Raw genomic sequence first — 18,355 nt, forward strand, 5'->3', positions numbered from 1 at the left:
AAAAAATTGTAATCAGCTGTTTGCTATGCCTTACCTTGTAATAATTCTATCATGGTTTTCTCCGATATCTAGCAAGACTTGCACTTCTCTTTAAACAAAAATAGCGCCGAATAACACCGTCTTCTTCTGTTTTCTGCTATACAATTTTGGCCTAGCTGAAACTAGCAGCATGTTAATTGGCATCTAAGTACCATAGCTGATACGTAGATTTTAACTGGAGTTGGAGTTTTTGCAATATCCGTAATTTTTCCGTTCCCGTATTTTTTAAGAAATTTGTATGGGGAAGCAATTTTTAACAATTCTGGCCCCGGCACATACGGTACGTTGTGCGTCGCGTTACAACAACGACATGAAAACTTCAAGAACAAACTTGGCATCACTTACATTTTTTTCATGTGGTTGTTGTTTTTAACGCGTGACGCAACGCACAACGTACCGTATGTGCCGGGGCCATTCGTTCTTTTTTCTAACACTACTATTAAAAAGTAGAGGTACACAATAAAAATAGCAATGTAACAAAAGCTCTGTTCCTTTACGTGCAAGAATCTTCAATTTTTACCACTTTTTACTCGAAAAGCGTTCCTTTACTTCAGACACAATACAATTCATATGGGAGCAGTTTACAACTTTTACCACTTTTGCCGGTTTTACCATTTTCAAAAGTAAAGGAACAGGCCAAAAGTAAGTCCCGGTCCACACTAGCGTGAATTTCATTAAAAAATTTCATGAAATTAGGTAGTCTTAAATCGAATTCCCCACTACAGCAATTTTATGATTATACTTTACTATTACTATGGAGGTCGATCTAGAGACGCATAATTTCATGCAATTTTTTCAATGAAATTACTCTAGTGTGGACCGGGACTAATTGACCATCTACATTGTTTATTGTGATACGTGAAAAGTGTTGCAACTTTTGGTACTTTTTTAGGCAAAATCAGGGTTGTATATCATGTGTACTGTGATTTCGATGTTGATTTCGCTGAAATCACGAAATGAGATGATTTCATTAGCTTTGTTCCTTTACTTTTTTAATGGTAAGAGTGGTAAAAGAGAGAAGTGTCAAAATTTTTCAACACAGTTTTTAATTTAGTGTTGTCAGTGTTCGACTTTTCCTTCGGTTTTTCGTCCATTTTGTGAAATAATCGTCAAACAAAAGTCGAAAAATCAGTTGTGCCATTTTCTACCTGCAGAAATTTTGCTGGTAGCCTGTGGTAGAAGAGAAAGCCATTTTCGCTCTCTCTCCCCTCTCACTCTCTTAAAAATTGCTTCCAGTTTTGCCACTTTTCGGGGTTAAGGAACGCTTTGCAGGTTAAAAATGGTAACAAATGGTTAAAATGGTAACCTCAGGTAACTAAGGGAACACAGCTATTGTTGTATGCGAAATCGTGATAAATTTTGCTTGATTCCGTGCGAAATCACGAAACGACGCCGACTGTAAACCAAGCAATAGCTTTTATAGAACATTACGTATGGTTTTTTTTACTATACGTTTGTCACTAATCAATAAGCTGCCTTCACATTTATTGGCACCACTTTTGTCTGTCGAAAACAAAAATATTTTTTTTCGGCAATTTTTATAAAATCGTCCTGGATTTTTGAATAAAAAACACAGTTCTGGTAATTTCCATAACAGAGCGTTGCCTTAATAGGCGTTAAATCGGATAAGTATTCTAAATCAAGCGAAAGGTAAGTGGTAAGTTTTTATCTTAACATATTAACATATGGAATGTTCGGAATGTTCTTTTCCATATATTTGTCTTTCCTTTCGGTGTAACACGGAAAAAATCAGCATTGTCACCACCCAAATGTAGTCCCGTCCCTACTGATTCCAACGTTGTATAACTTTTGTCCAGGAAATGTGTACTTCCCAAGATATAGGCCTCGAAAGTTCTGCTCAACTTTGACTTAAGGAGCAGGTTGAATGCTTCGGCTGGATTGGGATTTAGGCATAAGTTGAGCTGATTCGCTCAGCTCCAATCGGAATGATCTCACCTTTCTGATCACGACATAGGGTGAAATGCATACTTCCCGAGATAGGGTCCTTTGAAGTTCAAAAGTTCCCCTGGTTAAAGCCTAGCTGCTAAGAGAAAAATTTTAAATTAAATAAAATGTTCCTGTGCCCTAGATTTGCTCCTGTCGATAGGTGAAAATTTTTAAATATAAAGATATTTTGTTCCCGTACCCTAGATTTGCACATGTTTATGGGAAAAAGTCCTAAATCAACGACTGAAGGCCGGTTAATCAGAAAAAAATTACAATTAAAAAATATTTTTCCGAGATTTACACCTGTCCATAGGAGAAAGTCTTAAATCCCCGGCTGAAGGCCGGCTATTTGCAGAAAAAATTACATTTTAAAAGTGAATGTTATTCCTATACCCGAGATTTGTGTCTATCCATAGGAGAAAGTCCTAACAGCGCGACAGAAAGCCGCCTATGTAGAAAATTATTTATAATTTTGAAGGCAATTGTGGGTATTTATGGAACATCCAAGACCCATATGTCGGGAGCTATACATTTCCCTGAAGGAAACAAAAAACACTAATATAATAATAATTTTTCCACAAACACCCATACGGGACAATAGAGGAGACTTCTCTTATATCAATGTGCACCCCGATTAATATTAGCTCAATGATATGGGACCTACTGTTAAGACACCACTTGAAGAGAAGTTTTACAAAGCTGAAATACTCAGGAAATGTCGCCAACAATACTGAGGGGTATTTTGCCACCGTTGAAAATTTGATGTTGACTGGCCGTGGAATCGATCCCACGACCTTCTGCGTGCAAGGCGGTTGTGCAAATATACCATTGCACCACGGTGCAAAAAAAAATTTCAAATTTTTCTGGCAATGGGAGCTAAAACAAGTCTCCAAAAGCCAGGGAAAGGGAAGACTATTTTAATGGTTGTGAAAAATTGCACGTAAATTATTGTACAACATGTTAAGGTTACTTTAGATGCCCCTAAAAATTAAAAAAAATCCACGATTTGTTTACACTTTCGTTGATCCTAAAAAGAAAAACATATATGAATTGTGTTTGCGTTAGTTGCTCCTAAAAATCTTTAGAAAAATCCACGTTTTGTGGTGACTTTGTTGGTTGCTCCTTCAAATATTTATAAAAAATTTAAAATTTTTGGTGTTTTTGGTTGCTCCTAAAATCTTTAAAAATCAACAATTTGTGGGCACTTTGGAAGCTACTAAAAATCCTCAAACATCCACGTTCTGTGACCCGGTATGGATGAGTTGAGCTAGTATCTTATTAACATAAAACGTGGTAGAACAAGAGAGAGATATAGATCAAAGGTTAATTAGGTTCACATCTTTGGGAATGCTGGCCTAAAACGTGTAAACAGCAATAAAGACCCAATAGAAAGACATGCACGCGACTGCCAAAGACATGACGTGGATGGATAAAAGAAAGAGAACAATCAAATAATATAAACAAAAAATAAACAAAAAAACATACACATTTGTTTGTACAGCTTCCAAACATCTCGTCTCCCCATTCACACTCATTCTTATACAAAAACACACAATACCATTGAGAGCGACGAAGATTTCATTAATTATTGTCATTTTTTCGAATTTTCATTTCAGTCGGCCAAAACAGTTCTGGTGGTCAACATCATCTATTCAACGGCGTTGGCAGTAGTGGTGATATCCAATTAAAAGAAATATACCTACCGGCATAAGTTGTGAGAACGACTGGTCCCTCTAACAAACAAAATTGTAAATATAGAAAGTGTTCGAGGCGCGTGAATACAACGCAAGGCAGCTAATAATTTATTTTCAATACTTGATGACATCAAAACCCAAAAAACTAAACGGTCAACCTGAATAGATGATTTGTTTCACAACAACTAATTAGGCCAAGAACGAGAACAACAACAACTGTGTAAAACTAGAAAGAAGAATAAAAAGAACATTTTTTTGCGGCGGCATCAATTATTTTGATAATTTTGTTATATCAAGAAAAAGATATAAAACACATTGCCTTTCGCTTGGAGCCAAGTGCCAACAATACACAAACAAAGCCAAAAACGCAGACATTGCTTTTTCAAGTGGTTTGAATCGAAAAAAAACTCAATATTACACGTATCTTTATTAACCCACAAAAATGTCAAAATTTTGTTTGGTGCTGTGTTGCACAGCCTTTGTACTGATGGTCAGTACAATGCCAGCCTATGCTGGTGTTGCACCCCACAAGCATGAAAAGCACACGAGTAAAGAACGTGTTAAGGATGGTATATATCAGGCCAGAGATGCCCATCATCATGACAATGGTGAACACAATGTGGAATTTGATCATGAGGCTATTATAGGTAAGAGTTTGTATACAAAATGCTATACAAAATTAATAATCATTTTTTTTGTTCCCCAGGTAATGTCAAAGAGGCCCAAGAATATGACACCCTATCCCCCGAAGAATCGAAAAAACGTCTAGCTATTCTCATAAAGCTTATGGATTTGAATAACGATGAATACATTGAACGTCATGAGCTCAAAGCTTGGATTTTAAGGTCTTTTAAGTGAGTTATTATGTTTGTGCTCTATTAATGCTTCAAAATTTTTGTTACAAATATCTCATACAAATTTCATCACAAACTCCATTTCCATGTTTGTAATGCTAGGAGGGTTCAAGCAAGCAAGACGCCAACCAGCCCAAGAGCTTATTAAAATCTTTATTCAGCAAAAAATCATGCTCTGGCATAACATTTAAAGCTATTTGGCTAAAATGTGTGTTGTTCTATATTCACACACTGAAACACACACACACGCACTTATAATTAACATATTCCGCTTGAAATAGATTGACCAAAAGGTCAAACACCTCGCAACATAATGTTAACATATTGAAATGATATGTTTTTTTAAACGCTTGATATCATATCCTAATTAATTGGAAATTTAATTTTAATTTTATTTTTTTTTGTGAAATGCTGGAGAGCGGTGGTATTAGAACGTGCTATTTTGTATTGTTATTGTTCAGTGAACTGTGTAAAAAAATTTAAATGGTGTTAAAAACTTGTTTGTTCCAAATTTGGCGGGGAATTTTTTTAGGGAAAGAGTTGGCAGCCGGAAATTGAATTACACGACTTCTAGGCGTGGATTTATTAAACAATATTTGGAGAAGTCCAAGAGCCTTCTAGGCGTAGACTTATTAAACAATATTTGGAGAAGTCCAAGAGCCTTCTAGGCGTGGATTTATTAAACAATATTTGGAAAAGTCCAAGAGCCTTCTAGGCGTGGATTTATTAAACAATATTTGGAAAAGTCCAAGTGCCTTCTAGGCGTGGATTTATTAAACAATATTTGAAGAAGTCCAAGAGCCTTCTAGGCGTGGATTTATTAAACAATATTTGAAGAAGTTCAAGAGCCTTCTAGGCGTGGATTTATTAAACAATATTTGGAGAAGTCCAAGAGCCTTCTAGGCGTGGATTTATTAAACAATATTTGGAAAAGTCCAAGAGCCTTCTAGGCGTGGATTTATTAAATATTTGGAAAAGTCCAAGAGCCTTCTAGGCGTGGATTTATTAAACAATATTTGGAGAAGTCCAAGAGCCTTCTAGGCGTGGTTTTATTAAACAATATTTGGACAAGTCCAAGAGCCTTCTAGGCGTGGTTTTATTAAACAATATTTGGACAAGTCCAAGAGCCTTCTACGCGTGGTTTTATTAAACAATATTTGGACAAGTCCAAGAGCCTTCTAGGCGTGGATTTATTAAACAATATTTGGACAAGTCCAAGAGCCTTCTAGGCGTGGATTTATTAAACAATATTTGGAAAAGTCCAAGAGCCTTCTAGGCGTGGATTTATTAAACAATATTTGGAGAAGTCCAAGAGCCTTCTAGGCGTGGTTTTATTAAACATATTTGGAGAAGTCCAAGAGCCTTCTAGGCGTGGTTTTATTAAACAATATTTGGAGAAGTCCAAGAGCCTTCTAGGCGTGGTTTTATTAAACAATATTTGGAGAAGTCCAAGAGCCTTCTAGGCGTGGTTTTATTAAACAATATTTGGAGAAGTCCAAGAGCCTTCTAGGCGTGGTTTTATTAAACAATATTTGGAGAAGTCCAAGAGCCTTCTAGGCGTGGTTTTATTAAACAATATTTGGAGAAGTCCAAGAGCCTTCTAGGCGTGGTTTTATTAAACAATATTTGGAGAAGTCCAAGAGCCTTCTAGGCGTGGTTTTATTAAACAATATTTGGAGAAGTCCAAGAGCCTTCTAGGCGTGGTTTTATTAAACAATATTTGAAGAAGTCCAAGAGCCTTCTAGGCGTGGTTTTATTAAACAATATTTGGAGAAGTCCAAGAGCCTTCTAGGCGTGGTTTTATTAAACAATATTTGGAGAAGTCCAAGAGCCTTCTAGGCGTGGTTTTATTAAACAATATTTGGAGAAGTCCAAGAGCCTTCTAGGCGTGGTTTTATTAAACAATATTTGGAGAAGTCCAAGAGCCTTCTAGGCGTGGTTTTATTAAACAATATTTGGAGAAGTCCAAGAGCCTTCTAGGCGTGGTTTTATTAAACAATATTTGGAGAAGTCCAAGAGCCTTCTAGGCGTGGTTTTATTAAACAATATTTGGAGAAGTCCAAGAGCCTTCTAGGCGTGGTTTTATTAAACAATATTTGGAGAAGTCCAAGAGCCTTCTAGGCGTGGTTTTATTAAACAATATTTGGAGAGGTCCAAGAGCCTTCTAGGCGTGGTTTTATTAAACAATATTTGGAGAAGTCCAAGAGCCTTCTAGGCGTGGTTTTATTAAACAATATTTGGAGAAGTCCAAGAGCCTTCTAGGCGTGGTTTTATTAAACAATATTTGGAGAAGTCCAAGAGCCTTCTAGGCGTGGTTTTATTAAACAATATTTGGAGAAGTCCAAGAGCCTTCTAGGCGTGGTTTTATTAAACAATATTTGGAGAAGTCCAAGAGCCTTCTAGGCGTGGTTTTATTAAACAATATTTGGAGAAGTCCAAGAGCCTTCTAGGCGTGGTTTTATTAAACAATATTTGGAGAAGTCCAAGAGCCTTCTAGGCGTGGTTTTATTAAACAATATTTGGAGAAGTCCAAGAGCCTTCTAGGCGTGGTTTTATTAAACAATATTTGGAGAAGTCCAAGAGCCTTCTAGGCGTGGTTTTATTAAACAATATTTGGAGAAGTCCAAGAGCCTTCTAGGCGTGGTTTTATTAAACAATATTTGGAGAAGTCCAAGAGCCTTCTAGGCGTGGTTTTATTAAACAATATTTGGAGAAGTCCAAGAGCCTTCTAGGCGTGGTTTTATTAAACAATATTTGGAGAAGTCCAAGAGCCTTCTAGGCGTGGTTTTATTAAACAATATTTGGAGAAGTCCAAGAGCCTTCTAGGCGTGGTTTTATTAAACAATATTTGGAGAAGTCCAAGAGCCTTCTAGGCGTGGTTTTATTAAACAATATTTGGAGAAGTCCAAGAGCCTTCTAGGCGTGGTTTTATTAAACAATATTTGGAGAAGTCCAAGAGCCTTCTAGGCGTGGTTTTATTAAACAATATTTGGAGAAGTCCAAGAGCCTTCTAGGCGTGGTTTTATTAAACAATATTTGGAGAAGTCCAAGAGCCTTCTAGGCGTGGTTTTATTAAACAATATTTGGAGAAGTCCAAGAGCCTTCTAGGCGTGGTTTTATTAAACAATATTTGGAGAAGTCCAAGAGCCTTCTAGGCGTGGTTTTATTAAACAATATTTGGAGAAGTCCAAGAGCCTTCTAGGCGTGGTTTTATTAAACAATATTTGGAGAAGTCCAAGAGCCTTCTAGGCGTGGTTTTATTAAACAATATTTGGAGAAGTCCAAGAGCCTTCTATGCGTGGTTTTATTAAACAATATTTGGAGAAGTCCAAGAGCCTTCTAGGCGTGGTTTTATTAAACAATATTTGGAGAAGTCCAAGAGCCTTCTAGGCGTGGTTTTATTAAACAATATTTGGAGAAGTCCAAGAGCCTTCTAGGCGTGGTTTTATTAAACAATATTTGGAGAAGTCCAAGAGCCTTCTAGGCGTGGTTTTATTAAACAATAGGCCATGTTAGCTCGATTAATCCATAAACAATAAATATTTGGAGAAGTCCAAGAGCCTTCTAGGCGTGGATTTATTAAACAATATTTGGAGAAGTCCAAGAGCCTTCTAGGCGAGGTTTTATTAAACAATAGGCCATGTTAGCTCGATTAATCCATAAACAATAAATATTTGGAGAAGTCCAAGAGCCTTCTAGGCGTGGATTTATTAAACAATATTTGGAGAAGTCCAAAAGCCTTCTAGGAGTGGATTTATTAAACAATATTTGGAGAAGTCCAAGAGCCTTCTAGGCGTGGTTTTATTAAACAATATTTGGAGAAGTCCAAGAGCCTTCTAGGCGTGGTTTTATTAAACAATATTTGGAGAAGTCCAAGAGCCTTCTAGGCGTGGTTTTATTAAACAATATTTGGAGAAGTCCAAGAGCCTTCTAGGCGTGGTTTTATTAAACAATATTTGGAGAAGTCCAAGAGCCTTCTAGGCGTGGTTTTATTAAACAATATTTGGAGAAGTCCAAGAGCCTTCTAGGCGTGGTTTTATTAAACAATATTTGGAGAAGTCCAAGAGCCTTCTAGGCGTGGTTTTATTAAACAATATTTGGAGAAGTCCAAGAGCCTTCTAGGCGTGGTTTTATTAAACAATATTTGGAGAGGTCCAAGAGCCTTCTAGGCGTGGTTTTATTAAACAATATTTGGAGAAGTCCAAGAGCCTTCTAGGCGTGGTTTTATTAAACAATATTTGGAGAAGTCCAAGAGCCTTCTAGGCGTGGTTTTATTAAACAATATTTGGAGAAGTCCAAGAGCCTTCTAGGCGTGGTTTTATTAAACAATATTTGGAGAAGTCCAAGAGCCTTCTAGGCGTGGTTTTATTAAACAATATTTGGAGAAGTCCAAGAGCCTTCTAGGCGTGGTTTTATTAAACAATATTTGGAGAAGTCCAAGAGCCTTCTAGGCGTGGTTTTATTAAACAATATTTGGAGAAGTCCAAGAGCCTTCTAGGCGTGGTTTTATTAAACAATATTTGGAGAAGTCCAAGAGCCTTCTAGGCGTGGTTTTATTAAACAATATTTGGAGAAGTCCAAGAGCCTTCTAGGCGTGGTTTTATTAAACAATATTTGGAGAAGTCCAAGAGCCTTCTAGGCGTGGTTTTATTAAACAATATTTGGAGAAGTCCAAGAGCCTTCTAGGCGTGGTTTTATTAAACAATATTTGGAGAAGTCCAAGAGCCTTCTAGGCGTGGTTTTATTAAACAATATTTGGAGAAGTCCAAGAGCCTTCTAGGCGTGGTTTTATTAAACAATATTTGGAGAAGTCCAAGAGCCTTCTAGGCGTGGTTTTATTAAACAATATTTGGAGAAGTCCAAGAGCCTTCTAGGCGTGGTTTTATTAAACAATATTTGGAGAAGTCCAAGAGCCTTCTAGGCGTGGTTTTATTAAACAATATTTGGAGAAGTCCAAGAGCCTTCTAGGCGTGGTTTTATTAAACAATATTTGGAGAAGTCCAAGAGCCTTCTAGGCGTGGTTTTATTAAACAATATTTGGAGAAGTCCAAGAGCCTTCTAGGCGTGGTTTTATTAAACAATATTTGGAGAAGTCCAAGAGCCTTCTAGGCGTGGTTTTATTAAACAATATTTGGAGAAGTCCAAGAGCCTTCTAGGCGTGGTTTTATTAAACAATATTTGGAGAAGTCCAAGAGCCTTCTAGGCGTGGTTTTATTAAACAATATTTGGAGAAGTCCAAGAGCCTTCTAGGCGTGGTTTTATTAAACAATATTTGGAGAAGTCCAAGAGCCTTCTAGGCGTGGTTTTATTAAACAATATTTGGAGAAGTCCAAGAGCCTTCTAGGCGTGGTTTTATTAAACAATATTTGGAGAAGTCCAAGAGCCTTCTAGGCGTGGTTTTATTAAACAATATTTGGAGAAGTCCAAGAGCCTTCTAGGCGTGGTTTTATTAAACAATATTTGGAGAAGTCCAAGAGCCTTCTAGGCGTGGTTTTATTAAACAATATTTGGAGAAGTCCAAGAGCCTTCTAGGCGTGGTTTTATTAAACAATATTTGGAGAAGTCCAAGAGCCTTCTAGGCGTGGTTTTATTAAACAATATTTGGAGAAGTCCAAGAGCCTTCTAGGCGTGGTTTTATTAAACAATATTTGGAGAAGTCCAAGAGCCTTCTAGGCGTGGTTTTATTAAACAATATTTGGAGAAGTCCAAGAGCCTTCTAGGCGTGGTTTTATTAAACAATATTTGGAGAAGTCCAAGAGCCTTCTAGGCGTGGTTTTATTAAACAATAGGCCATGTTAGCTCGATTAATCCATAAACAATAAATATTTGGAGAAGTCCAAGAGCCTTCTAGGCGTGGATTTATTAAACAATATTTGGAGAAGTCCAAGAGCCTTCTAGGCGTGGTTTTATTAAACAATATTTGGAGAAGTCCAAGAGCCTTCTAGGCGTGGTTTTATTAAACAATATTTGGAGAAGTCCAAGAGCCTTCTAGGCGTGGTTTTATTAAACAATATTTGGAGAAGTCCAAGAGCCTTCTAGGCGTGGTTTTATTAAACAATATTTGGAGAAGTCCAAGAGCCTTCTAGGCGTGGTTTTATTAAACAATATTTGGAGAAGTCCAAGAGCCTTCTAGGCGTGGTTTTATTAAACAATAGGCCATGTTAGCTCGATTAATCCATAAACAATAAATATTTGGAGAAGTCCAAGAGCCTTCTAGGCGTGGATTTATTAAACAATATTTGGAGAAGTCCAAAAGCCTTCTAGGAGTGGATTTATTAAACAATATTTGGAGAAGTCCAAGAGCCTTCTAGGCGTGGTTTTATTAAACAATATTTGGAGAAGTCCAAGAGCCTTCTAGGCGTGGTTTTATTAAACAATATTTGGAGAAGTCCAAGAGCCTTCTAGGCGTGGTTTTATTAAACAATATTTGGAGAAGTCCAAGAGCCTTCTAGGCGTGGTTTTATTAAACAATATTTGGAGAAGTCCAAGAGCCTTCTAGGCGTGGTTTTATTAAACAATATTTGGAGAAGTCCAAGAGCCTTCTAGGCGTGTTTTATTAAACAATATTTGGAGAAGTCCAAGAGCCTTCTAGGCGTGGTTTTATTAAACAATATTTGGAGAAGTCCAAGAGCCTTCTAGGCGTGGTTTTATTAAACAATATTTGGAGAAGTCCAAGAGCCTTCTAGGCGTGGTTTTATTAAACAATATTTGGAGAAGTCCAAAAGCCTTCTAGGCGTGGATTTATTAAACAATATTTGGAGAAGTCCAAAAGCCTTCTAGGCGTGGATTTATTAAACAATATTTGGAGAAGTCCAAAAGCCTTCTAGGCGTGGATTTATTAAACAATATTTGGAGAAGTCCAAAAGCCTTCTAGGCGTGGATTTATTAAACAATATTTGGAGAAGTCCAAAAGCCTTCTAGGCGTGGATTTATTAAACAATATTTGGAGAAGTCCAAAAGCCTTCTAGGCGTGGATTTATTAAACAATATTTGGAGAAGTCCAAAAGCCTTCTAGGCGTGGATTTATTAAACAATATTTGGAGAAGTCCAAAAGCCTTCTAGGCGTGGTGTTATTAAACAATACTTGGAGAAGTCCAAGAGCCTTCTAGGCGTGGTTTTATTAAACAATATTTGGAGAAGTCCAAGAGCCTTCTAGGCGTGGTTTTATTAAACAATATTTGGAGAAGTCCAAGAGCCTTCTAGGCGTGGTTTTATTAAACAATATTTGAAGAAATCCAAGAGTCTTCTAGGCGTGGATTTATTAAACAATATTTTGAAAAGTCCAAGAGCCTTCTAGGCGTGGATTTATTAAACAATATTTGAAGAAATCCAAGAGTCGTCTAGGCGTGGATTTATTAAACAATATTTGGAAAAGTCCAAGAGCCTTCTAGGCGTGGATTTATTAAACAATATTTGAAGAAATCCAAGAGTCTTCTAGGCGTGGATTTATTAAACAATATTTTGAAAAGTCCAAGAGCCTTCTAGGCGTGGATTTATTAAACAATATTTGGAAAAGTCCAAGAGCCTTCTAGGCGTGGATTTATTAAACAATATTTGGAAAAGTCCAAGAGCCTTCTAGGCGTGGATTTATTAAACAATATTTGGAGTAGTCCAAGAGCCTTCTAGGCGTGGTTTTATTAAACAATATTTGGAGAAGTCCAAGAGCCTTCTAGGTGTGGATTTATTAAACAATATTTGGAAAAGTCCAAGAGCTTTCTAGGCGTGGATTTATTAAACAATATTTGGAAAAGTCCAAGAGCCTTCTAGGCGTGGATTTATTAAACAATATTTGGAGAAGTCCAAGAGCCTTCTAGGCGTGGTTTTATTAAACAATATTTGGAGAAGTCCAAGAGCCTTCTAGGCGTGGTTTTATTAAACAATATTTGGAGAAGTCCAAGAGCCTTCTAGGCGTGGTTTTATTAAACAATATTTGGAGAAGTCCAAGAGCCTTCTAGGCGTGGATTTATTAAACAATGTTTGGAGAAGTCCAAGAGCCTTCTAGGCGTGGATTTATTAAACAATATTTGGAGAAGTCCAAGAGCCTTCTAGGCGTGCATATATTAAACAATATTTGGAGAAGTCCAAGAGCCTTCTAGGCGTGCATATATTAAACAATATTTGTAGAAGTCCAAGAGCCTTCTAGGTGTGGTTTTATTAAACGATATTTGGAGAAGTCCAAGAGCCTTCTAGGCATGGATTTATTAAACAATATTTGGAGAAGTCCAAGAACCTTCTAGGCGTGGATTTATTAAACAATATTTGGAAAAGTCCAAAAGCCTTCTAGCCGGGGATTTATTAAACAATATTTGGAAAAGTCCAAGAGCCTTCTAGGCGTGGATTTATTAGACAATATTTGGAGAAGTTCAAGAGCCTTCTAGGCGTGGTTTTATTAAACAATATTTGGAAAAGTCCAAGAGCCTTCTAGGCGCGGTTTTATTAAACAATATTTGAAGGAATCCAAGAGTCTTCTAGGCGTGGATTTATTTAAGAATGGATTTGTTTGTGTCTATTATTTATTTGGGACGTCTCTTGCTTGTTTTGCTTTTTAACGTTTCAGAGATTTATTCCAAAAGGATAGAATAAATTCTGGTGCTATTGAGATCTTCATTGTTGAGAAAAGCTGCCAAGGATTCACCATTTTTTTTTCTCAATGTTCACACCAGCTTAATGTAAGGCGTATTCACCTGACTAGCCCTTCATGCTATTTTTGGTTAACGCAACTTTGGGCTTATTTGATTGCATCCTTTTAAGTCATAAAGTGAAACATATTTGGATGTATTACGGATGTGCAATATGCGCTATAGAACAAAGTCTAAAAAGAAACAAATGCAATGAACAAATCAGGCAATCATTTTTAAGTCCATAATAATCAATTCATCATTCATAACCTTAAAAAAAAACTTCATAATCACCTTACTATTGTTATTCTACAGTTACAGCAGCAACTTCAATGTTTCATATGGATAACAAATAATAACAAATTTTCTTTCTTCCCAAATTGCCAATGTCTAGGAAACTTGCCGAAGAAGAGGCGGCCGATCGTTTTGAAGAAATCGACCAGGATAATGACAATCAGGTGACATGGAAAGAATATCTACAGGATGTCTACGCCATGGAAGATGAAAACTATAAAAAGGAATTGATCGATTTCGATAGCTATGATGAGGAGCAGAAAATGATTAAAGACGATAAAGAAATGTTCAAAGCTGCCGATTTAAATGGTGATGGTCAGCTAAACCCCGATGAATTTGTGCTCTTCCAAAACCCCGAAGAACATCCACAAATGTTGCCACTCGTTTTGGAGCACACAATGCGTGATAAGGACAAGAATGGTGATGGTAAAATCGATTTTAAAGAATATGTTGGAGAGACTGCCGATCATCATGACAAGGAATGGTTGATTACCGAAAAGGAACATTTCGACAAGGACTATGATACCAACAGTGATGGGGTATTGTCGGGCAATGAGGTACTTAGTTGGGTTGTACCCAGCAACGATGTTGTGGCCACCGATGAGGTGGATCATTTGTTTGCCGCTACGGATGAAGACCACGACGATCGTCTATCCTATTTGGAAATATTGAATAATTACGATACATTTGTGGGTAGTGAGGCCACAGATTATGGTGATCATCTGCAAAATATTCATCATTTGGCTGATGAATTGTAAGGAGTAGAAGGTGAAGAAGACGACGGGGTGCAAGAGGGCATCCCCGATCAAGACGACGACGACAAAGACGTCTGAATTGTACAACGACAGCAGCTATGTTGATTCTACTAAACGTATCATATTTATTTTGATATGTCATCGCCACCTCATTGATTTAGTCTCAATTTTTTATTATTTATTAATTAAATGCATTGCCTTGCATTTTTATCTCGATATTTTATTTTTTTTGCTTTTTTATTTTGTTCGAATCATACCTCCTATTAGTTTTTAAGTCAACTCTGTGCTATACAAATGTATTTTTTTTTTTACTTTTTTTATTTATATTTTAGTTTTTTCTTTTTTATATATAAGAAATAAATATTCATATTTTTATGAAAGAAAATGTCAAATCTATGTTTTGTACTTTAGAAAATAGAGTATAGAGTACTTTAGATCGAAGATCTTCTGAAGGCCTCCAATAGATAGAAGACTTTTTTAAAATCTACTCACAGCAATTGATAAAACCCTATTTTGCAAGAAACAAAACAAACAGGAATGTATCCTGTATGATTATTTACAGATTTTTGGTGCACCTAAATTGGCCATAAAGCGTGGATTTTTTAAAGAATTTTTGGTGCACCCATATAGACCATAAAGCGTGGATTTTTTAAAGAATTTTTGGTGCACCCATAGAGACCATAAAGCGTGGATTTTTTAAAGATTTTTTGGTGCACCCAAGATGGCCATAAAGCGTGGATTTTTTAAAGATTTTTTGGTGCACCCAAAGTGGCCATAAAGCGTGGATTTTTTAAAGATTTTTTGGTGTACCCAAAGTGGCCATAAAGCATGGATTTTTTGGTGCACCCAAAGTGGCCATAAAGCGTGGATTTTTTTAAAGATTTTTTGGTGCACCCAAAGTGGCCATAAAGCGTGGATTTTTTAAAGATTTTTTGCTGCACCCAAAGTGGCCATAAAGCGTGGATTTTTTAAAGATTTTTTTGGTGCACCCAAAGTGTCCATAAAGCGTGGATTTTTTAAAGATTTTTGGTGCACCCAAAGTGCCCATAAAGCGTGGATTTTTTAAAGATTTTTTGGTGCACCCAAAGTGTCCATAAAGCGTGGATTTTTTAAAGATTTTTTGGTGCACCCAAAGTGGCCATAATGCGTGGATTTTTTAAAGATTTTTTTGGTGCACCCAAAGTGTCCATAAAGCGTGGATTTTTTAAAGATTTTTGGTGCACCCAAAGTGCCCATAAAGCGTGGATTTTTTAAAGATTTTTTGCTGCACCCAAAGTGGCCATAAAGCGTGGATTTTTTAAAGATTTTTTGGTGCACCCAAAGTGGCCATAAAGCGTGGATTTTTTAAAGATTTTTTGCTGCACCCCAAAGTGGCCATAAAGCGTGGATTTTTTAAAGATTTTTTGCTGCACCCCAAAGTGGCCATAAAGCGTGGATTTTTTAAAGATTTTTTGCTGCACCCAAAGTGGCCATAAAGCGTGGATTTTTTAAAGATTTTTTTTGGTGCACCCAAAGTAGCCATAAGCGTGGATTTTTTAAAGATTTTTTGCTGCACCCAAAGTGGCCATAAAGCGTGGATTTTTTAAAGATTTTTTGCTGCACCCAAAGTGGCCATAAAGCGTGGATTTTTTAAAGATTTTTTGCTGCACCCAAAGTGGCCATAAAGCGTGGATTTTTTAAAGATTTTTTGCTGCACCCAAAGTGGCCATAAAGCGTGGATTTTTTAAAGATTTTTTGCTGCACCCAAAGTGGCCATAAAGCGTGGATTTTTTAAAGATTTTTTGCTGCACCCAAAGTGGCCATAAAGCGTGGATTTTTTAAAGATTTTTTGCTGCACCCAAAGTGGCCATGCAGCGCAATAATAAATAAAGCGTGGATTTTTTAAACATTTTTTGGTGCACCCAAAGTGGCCATAAAGCGTGGATTTTTTAAACATTTTTTGGTGCACCCAAAGTGGCCATAAAGCGTGGGTTTTTTAAAAATTTTTTGGTGCGCCCAAAGTGGCCATAAAGCATGGATTTTTTAAACATTTTTGGTGCACCCAAAGTGGCCATAAAGCGTGAATTTTTTAAACATTTTTTGGTACTCAAAAATGGCCATAAAGCGTGGATTTTTTAAAGATTTTTTTGGTGCACCCAAAGTGGCCATAAAGCGTGGATTTTTTAAAGATTTTTTGGTGCACCCAAAGTGGCCATAAAGCGTGGATTTTTAAAGATTTTTTGGTGCACCCAAAGTGGCCATAAAGCGTGGATTTTTTAAAGATTTTTTGGTGCACCCAAAGTGGCCATAAAGCGTGGATTTTTTAAAGATTTTTTGGTGCACCCAAAGTGGCCAAGATTTTTTGCTGCACCCAAAGTGGCCATAAAGCGTGGATTTTTTAAAGATTTTTTGCTGCACCCAAAGTGGCCATAAAGCGTGGATTTTTTAAAGATTTTTTGGTGCACCCAAATTGGCCATAAAGCGTGGATTTTTTAAAGATTTTTTGGTGCACCCAAATTGGCCATAAAGCGTGGATTTTTTAAAGATTTTTTGCTGCACCCAAAGTGGCCATAAAGCGTGGATTTTTTAAAGATTTTTTGCTGCACCCAAAGTGGCCATAAAGCGTGGATTTTTTAAAGATTTTTTGCTGCACCCAAAGTGGCCACAAAGCGTGGATTTTTTAAAGATTTTTTGCTGCACCCAAAGTGGCCATAAAGCGTGGATTTTTTAAAGATTTTTTGCTGCACCCAAAGTGGCCATAAAGCGTGGATTTTTTAAAGATTTTTTGCTGCACCCAAAGTGGCCATAAAGCGTGCATTTTTTAAAGATTTTTTGCTGCACCCAAAGTGGCCATAAAGCGTGGATTTTTTAAAGATTTTTTGCTGCACCCAAAGTGGCCATAAAGCGTGGATTTTTTAAAGATTTTTTGCTGCACCCAAAGTGGCCATAAAGCGTGGATTTTTTAAAGATTTTTTGGTGCACCCAAAGTGGCCATAAAGCGTGGATTTTTTAAAGATTTTTTGCTGCACCCAAAGTGGCCATAAAGCCTGGATTTTTTAAAGATTTTTTGCTGCACCCAAAGTGGCCAAGATTTTTTGCTGCACCCAAAGTGGCCATAAAGCGTGGATTTTTTAAAGATTTTTTGCTGCACCCAAAGTGGCCATAAAGCGTGGATTTTTTAAAGATTTTTTGCTGCACCCAAAGTGGCCATAAAGCGTGGATTTTTTAAAGATTTTTTGCTGCACCCAAAGTGGCCATAAAGCGTGGATTTTTTAAAGATTTTTTGCTGCACCCAAAGTGGCCATAAAGCGTGGATTTTTTAAAGATTTTTTGCTGCACCCAAAGTGGCCATAAAGCGTGAATTTTTTAAAGATTTTTTGCTGCTACCAAAGTGGCCATAAAGCGTGGATTTTTTAAAGATTTTTGCTGCTACCAAAGTGGCCATAAAGCGTGGATTTTTTAAAGATTTTTTGCTGCTACCAAAGTGGCCAAAAAGCGTGGATTTTTTAAAGATTTTTTGCTGCACCCAAAGTGGCCATAAAGCGTGGATTTTTTAAAGATTTTTTGCTGCACCCAAAGTGGCCATAAAGCGTGGATTTTTTAAAGATTTTTTGCTGCACCCAAAGTGGCCATAAAGCGTGGATTTTTTAAAGATTTTTTGCTGCACCCAAAGTGGCCATAAAGCGTGGATTTTTTAAAGATTTTTTGGTGCACCCAAATTGGCCATAAAGCGTGGATTTTTTAAAGATTTTTTGGTGCACCCAAATTGGCCATAAAGCGTGGATTTTTTAAAGATTTTTTGCTGCACCCAAATTGGCCATAAAGCGTGGATTTTTTAAAGATTTTTTGCTGCACCCAAAGTGGCCATAAAGCGTGGATTTTTTAAAGATTCTTTGCTGCACCCAAAGTGGCCATAAAGCGTGGATTTTTTAAAGATTTTTTGCTGCACCCAAAGTGGCCATAAAGCGTGGATTTTTTAAAGATTTTTTTCTGCACCCAAAGTGGCCATAAAGCGTGGATTTTTTAAAGATTTTTTGCTGCACCCAAAGTGGCCATAAAGCGTGGATTTTTTAAAGATTTTTTGCTGCACCCAAAGTGGCCATAAAGCGTGGATTTTTTAAAGATTTTTTGCTGCACCCAAAGTGGCCATAAAGCGTGGATTTTTTAAAGATTTT

At 36.9% G+C, this 18,355-nt stretch overlaps 1 protein-coding gene across 2 annotated transcripts; it reads left to right on the forward strand.

Annotated features, from left to right (window-relative positions):
* Nucleotides 1–1,498: 1,498 nt before the first annotated feature.
* On the forward strand, nt 1,499–14,593 carry LOC141395114 (reticulocalbin-2). Of its 2 annotated transcripts, none has more exons than XM_073970561.1 (4): nt 1,499–1,689; nt 3,603–4,327; nt 4,387–4,534; nt 13,547–14,593. In XM_073970561.1, exons 2-4 carry the CDS (start codon nt 4,123–4,125, stop codon nt 14,202–14,204), a joined length of 1,011 nt encoding a protein of 336 aa, XP_073826662.1. In that variant the 5' UTR covers nt 1,499–1,689; nt 3,603–4,122; the 3' UTR covers nt 14,205–14,593. The 2 variants fall into 2 exon arrangements, with proteins under 2 accessions (XP_073826662.1, XP_073826663.1); XM_073970562.1 differs by having other exon boundaries at nt 1,520–1,696.
* The last annotated feature ends 3,762 nt before the right edge of the window (nt 14,594–18,355 follow it).

The sequence above is a fragment of the Musca autumnalis genome, unplaced genomic scaffold, assembly GCF_047663935.1.
Source record: "Musca autumnalis isolate F117 unplaced genomic scaffold, ASM4766393v1 scaffold_2, whole genome shotgun sequence".
Classification (NCBI taxonomy): Eukaryota; Metazoa; Arthropoda; class Insecta; order Diptera; family Muscidae; genus Musca; species Musca autumnalis.

Excerpts from the sequence above, each read along its gene's own strand:
- LOC141395114 (XM_073970561.1), top strand. The coding sequence starts at position 4,123 with ATGTCAAAATTTTGTTTGGTGCTGTGTTGCACAGCCTTTGTACTGATG. Across the intron at positions 4,328-4,386 it reads TGATCATGAGGCTATTATAG|GTAATGTCAAAGAGGCCCAA; the intron begins GTAAGAGTTTGT and ends TTTGTTCCCCAG. Across the intron at positions 4,535-13,546 it reads TGGATTTTAAGGTCTTTTAA|GAAACTTGCCGAAGAAGAGG; the intron begins GTGAGTTATTAT and ends GCCAATGTCTAG.